General features: G+C 38.6%; 1 protein-coding gene across 2 annotated transcripts in view; it reads right to left on the bottom strand.

Moving 5' to 3' along the window:
* Window positions 1-602: 602 nt before the first annotated feature.
* TRPC4 (transient receptor potential cation channel subfamily C member 4) overlaps window positions 603-6000 on the bottom strand; it is a 132673-nt gene continuing 127275 nt past the window's right edge. For both annotated transcript variants that reach the window (XM_015851914.2, XM_032442118.1), the window contains 2 exons: window positions 4242-4331; window positions 603-2472 (listed from right to left, as the gene is read on the bottom strand). In XM_015851914.2, coding sequence (XP_015707400.1) covers window positions 1756-2472; window positions 4242-4331 — 807 coding nt within the window. In that variant the 3' untranslated portion in view covers window positions 603-1755. The remainder of the gene's footprint in view (window positions 2473-4241; window positions 4332-6000) is intronic.

The raw sequence follows: 6000 nt of genomic DNA, 5'->3' as shown, positions 1-6000 counted from the left end.
AAGGGGAGAGATGAGGAGAAGGGGTCCAAAGAGCAGTCAAGACTCCAAGATGGAAATCAGCCATAACTTAGTAATCAAATGTGGTGTAAACACAGTGTTGCAAAGCTATACAGACCTTTTCCCCACTATTCCATTTTGGCTCAGTGAATTCACTCCTAGGTGCCATGACACAGGTGCATGTACAGGAAGGAAGCTCGCAATATGTGAGCTCATAGAATGTAGCATGTGTGTAAAGGAGAGCGGAAAAACCCACACAAATACATATCAACGAGAGGATTTTCAAAACTCAGTTCAGTGCAAGGACAGTTTATGTCCATAATGGTATGGCTTCAGGTCATATCCTACAAGGTGTTAGTTAACATGTCATGGATTCCATTTGTTTTGTCCTCATTTTCTGCATGTTTTGTGTTTCTAGGGATTTAGGATGTAGATGCTCTCTATGCACCTTACAGTAGGGACAAGAATGTTAAGAATTAAATGACCACAGTGATGTGGTATATACATGTCTCCGTGGACGAAGGATGTTGTGGAAGCTCAAGGGTGTTCCTTCTTAGTTCAGTTGGAAATTTAAGTTTTTAATAATGTAGGACACCAGTCACTAATTGAAAAACAACAGACTGTTTAATTTTAAAAAATACCATTTTTTGACTAAGACAAGAAGCCACTTATCAATTAAGAAAAATACTATTAGGTTTTCTTTATACATTTAAATGTCTAAGTAATTTTATAAAACTCCCAATCAGGTTCCACCAAACTCTGAAGCTGTCAAAGGAACTTTCTTCAGGTTTGCTTTTAAAAACTTCTAAGCAAACTGCCATATTTTCCAAAATACTCAGGGTATCACTTTCTGCTTGTTTATTCCTGATGTATCTCTCACTTAGCAAATACAAGTGTATTGTGAAGGCAAAAGCTAATAAGCAGCAGAACATTAAAGTGCATAGGTTGTCCACATTTGGAAAAATAAATGGTTGGAGAAGCAGTAGCTGTTGTGACTATGGATTCCTGGGGAGTAATCCATCATCAAATTTTAGCAAGCCACAGATATTTCTTTTGCTATAAGACACATTTTTACAGTCTTCAAATCCTGTGTATTTCTAACAGCAGCATCAGGAAGGTAATAACTCTCTTGCTGAGTGGGAGAAGCTGTAATTAAATAATCAAATAGACTGATTGTTCAAAATTTACAGGTATTCATATTCCTTCAATAAATAAAAGAATATACTTTATAGTTTGTTTCTTCATAGATTTTGAAGCAAATCAAGTTCCTAGCAATTTAAATAAATGATTATAATAGCTTGACACGACATATGTTGACAAGAACCACTTATGATTATTATGTTGCCCAGAATTTTTAAGAACCTACAAAGTTAAATAAAGGCTTACAAGTCTCTTAAGCTACTTTTTATTTGCATAGAAAAATATTTATCATAGGAGTCAACTATCATATGAGAGAAATTGCTTTTGTTGAAATTGAAAAAGATAGCTAAAAAGTTTCTGTGGGTTATTGCAACAGTACAAGAATACAAGATGCTTCCATTTATTAAAAAATGTAAAACAAATCGTGAAAGCTAAAGCAGGCTACAAAACAGAAGGTCCCTTTATTATCTTTCTCTTGATTACTGTGTTACAATGTCATGTGCCACAGTTGAGTACTATAAAGTGTAATTCTGCATTTGCTAATATGTTCTTAACACATCCCCCCCCAAAAGCACTATGCAAAATATATATATTTGTAAATGCTTCTCCCTGTAAGCATCACAACCTGGTTATCACATAGTCACCCTGCTCAATGGTTTCCTGTTTCCCATCACAGTCAGTGCTAATGTCTGATTCCTTGTCCAGCTGATCCTGTGGTGTGGCTGGTTCTGAGTTCTGTAACTCCACTTTCTCTGTTTCTAAAGCACAAATACTTCCCTCATCGTGTGAATCCAAAGTGCTGTTGTCATTTTGCAACTCAGCTATCATGCACTTTTTATCAGGACTCTGTGTTTTTACTTCACAGTTCATAGACAGTTCTCCCTCTTCCAGTTCGTCATTGTTCTCACATTGTTCTTCTGCCTGTTGACGGGAAACTTCTTCAGAAACAGTGTATATTTTATTTGTACTGTGCTCCACAGAGTTTGTTTTTGATCGTCTGTGAAATAACCCAAAATTTTTTATGTCTGTTACAAAATTCACACGCTTCTGTTTCTCCTTAATGGACTCTGACACCAACATTGCTGAGCCGTTGCTTACGTTATGTGCTTCAGAGGCAATTGTGGCTGATCGTGGGTGAATCATTGTCGTAATATCAAAAAGGCTGAATGCCTTTTTCTTTCCTTTCTTGTTTCCTTCACTCTCATACTTTTCTTCAGTTTCTGACAGAGAGGCGGCATCTTTATTCATTTTCGGAGTCTGCAAATTAGAAAGCTTGCTTCCTTTTAGCAAACCCAGGACTTCAAAACGGAAGCTGGAAATATCTTGTTTCAACTCCTAAAAATGAATAAGCAAGATCAGAGGATTAGCTCAGAAAGCAATATCAGAGAATGAAACCTAATGTGACTTTTCCTCTTTCATTAAGAAAACAACAACAACAACAACAATAATAATAAAAACAATAACAAGGTTATGTTATGGATCAATTGTGAGCTTTGTTGTCTGGATAACACCTGAGATCTTCAAGTTACTTAGCAGACTCTGCTTAATAGATCTTCTAAGTAAGGCAAAATAAGTGATCAGAAATTTTATCAGGGGAATCTTCAGAGGAAATGTATCTTAGTTTAGAAATCATTGACAGTGGTGGAGGAAGGAGCAAGGACAACACCCAGAGCAGGATAGCCAGGACCATGTCCAGGCAGCTCTGTCTCTTACACAGTAGAAAAATTCTTGATGTTTACACTGAACTTGTTTTCCAGTTTGTGCCCATTGCTTCTTGTCCTGGCAGTAGACACAAGTGACAGAGCCTGGCTGCATACTTTAGGCAATATCCCTTCACAAATTTGTGGACACTGAAATCCCCTCGAGCCTCCTCTTCTCCAGGCTGAACAGTTCAATCTCTCAGCCTCTCCTAACAGAAGAGATGATCCAGGCCCTGGTCATCTTGGTGATTCTCCACTGAACTCTCTCCAATATGTCCAGATCTCTCTTGTACACAGTCCTGGTGGTCCCAGAATTGAACACAGTGCACCAGGAATGGCCTCACAAACAATGAATAGAGGGTAAGGACCACCTCTCTTTTCTTGTTGATCAAACTCTGCCTAGTGCAGCCAAAAAAATTACCATTAGTCCTCCCAGCAGCAAGGGCATGTTGATGGCTTGCATTCCACTTGGTGCACATAAGGACTCCCAGGCCCTTTTCTACAGAGCTGCTTTCCAGCTGTGTGCCCCTTGTGTGTTTCAGTCTGCTAATTAGCCCATACTACAACAGCTTTTCTATGGGGATCTTATGTGTGACATATATGTGCAAGCTTCTCTGTGAGTGGAATGCAGGAATTGCAGGCAGGACTTTGTGAATATATCCTCGATGTTGGGTAGCTGGCAGCCAAGAAAAGAGCTAATCAATGCAGGCTGTTTCCTGCCAGCACAATTTCTGACCTCTGTTCCTTAAAAGCCTATCTTAGGAGACGACATCTTGTTTTACAAGGTGTTTGCCTCTTCATTTTCTGTATGAGATCATAAGAGCAACTAGCTCAGGCAATTTCTGTATATTCCGTGTGCCAAAGCTGAGGTAGATATAGTATTTTCACATAGTATATTTGAAGGTTGAGGAACTAATAGTAACAAAATTTTTAATGCTAGAAATGCTATGTTAAGGTTATGGAGCATACGGCCACTTAGTCTGTGCCAGATTAAACAGATTTTAATATTTCACTCCTTACATAAGTGTTCAATTTACTAAGCCATATAAAATGTGTTCCATATGCAAAAGTGCACTCTATTACACATAAACTCTATTTCCTAGGGTGAAAGTATTTGCATATTACATTAGCAAATTTTTTTTTTACATACACTTAGTCCCACTTTGATTTTCTCTTAATTCTTCCTTCTCTTCCCCCCATAATTCAAACTAGATGATAAAAGTGACTGTTTATCCAGAAAGCAAGGGCAGTTGTTGTAGTCTATAGCAATATCATCTGAGTGTGGTCGATCAGCACATGGACACTGCTCTACAGAGTAAGATATGTGCAATTGTACAGGTGGGGACTGAAAAATGTGCTTCACAGTCTTTTAAAAAATCTATGAACATATAATTAAATACATACCTTAAAATTTTCTTCTGTCAGCCCTTCCTCAGTTTTGGCATCTCTAATCATTGCCGCAACGTATCTCTTAACCAGATTTCTCATAACTTCCTAAAAACGTAAAACATCGTGTTAGTTTTCTGAGTAATAGTTACTAAATCTTTGCTCAGTGGGTCTGCTCAACTTTTTGTGTTTCATGAACATGACAAAAAATGTACAAACCACAGATATGGGTTTTTTTTTTGGTGTTTTTGTTGTTGTTGTTTATTTGATTAGTTTTTCAGTGGTAAGGTTTTCAGTGGTAAGCACTGATGTTAAATATCCTGAGTGGCTGTACTGGGTTTGGTCAGCTGCATGCCTTGTGCTGGTAGCCTGCTCTCTGATAGTGAGCAATAGCTGATACCTCATGAGGACTGCGAGTACAGTCATGTGATGTTATTTCCAGCTGTAATCTTCCAAGCTTTCTGCAGTCTGAGATTCAGGGACCTTGTGAATCAGAAATGTTAGCTTTAGGTTTAATGGCCTGTGACAGGTTTTTCCTGTGTGTTTTGAACTCAAGTAAATTTTCAGCATCCACAAATTCTCTGCCGATGAATTTCAAGGCATTGCCAGAGTGAAACTCCTTGAGGGGTTTTGATTTATTTTTTTTTTTAAATCTGTTATCTGATAGTTTCCATGATTTCTCTGTACTTCTTAGAACCATAAAATTGTTTAGTTTGGAAGAAATCTCTGGAGGAATCCTGATCCATATCCCTGACTCCAAGTAGAGCTATCTCTGCAGTTGTATCTGGTTGTTTAGGTCCAGGCAAGTGCTGAATATCTTCCAGAATTGAGAAGCCGCAGCCTCCCTGTACTGCTTTATTTATTTTATTTTATTTTTGGTTCTTTACCACCCTCAATGTGACAAAAATTTTCCTTACAGAATTTCCCTATTGAAAACTTGTGTCCATTCTCTCTTGTTCTTTTTCTGCGCACATCCAAGAAATGTCTGGCTCACTTCTCTCTCTAACCACCCACTGTGTTATTGGAGATAGCAATTAGGTCTCCTCAACCTACTTCACGCTGAACAAACACAGATCTCAGCTTCTCCTTTTATGTCAGCCCTTTAACCATCTTGGTGGTCCTTTGCTGGATTCCTTCCAGTTTGAAATATCTCTCTTGTAGGAGGGAGCCCAAAACAGGACACACTGCTTCAGATACAATTGTACAAGTGTGGGCTGGAGGAGAATAATCACTTCCTTCAGTGAGCTGCCTACAGCCTTGTTAACACAGCATATTATGGGTCTGATGTTCAGTCAGTGGATAAATGGTGAATAGCTGCTCTGTGTTCACCTTTACGATTTCAAAGACTCCTGTTGTACCCTCCACAGCTGTCATTTCTTCTGGTTGGAAAGTCCTGATTTATAGTGTCATTTCCCATATGGAATTCATTTATTTCCAAGTTTTCACATGTACAACCTACACCTTGGTGGATATGCACCCCATTAACACAACAACAAAATTGAAAATAGATCTGAAATTATCCCTTATGCTAAAATAATCTCTCCAAATCAAGAGACAGAAGCAAGAAGGATGGAGAAGAGCAGCTGGCAGGAGTCAATAAATCCCTCTAGGCAGAGGGATGATTAAGAAGCTCTTGAAAGATGAGCAGAACTGGAGAGGGAGAGATGGAAAGCTGACTGATGGAGCATGTCGTGTACATTCCCAACTGATTCCAGCAGGGAGGTGGGAGTGTCCATGTTTGGTTTTTTTTTCGAGGCAAACCATGTTAAAGTGGATT

The sequence above is a fragment of the Coturnix japonica genome, chromosome 1 (assembly GCF_001577835.2).
Source record: "Coturnix japonica isolate 7356 chromosome 1, Coturnix japonica 2.1, whole genome shotgun sequence".
NCBI classification, from domain to species: Eukaryota; Metazoa; Chordata; class Aves; order Galliformes; family Phasianidae; genus Coturnix; species Coturnix japonica.
The sequence above is the reverse complement of the archived record's forward strand: the minus strand, read 5'-3'. Positions and strand labels throughout refer to the sequence as shown.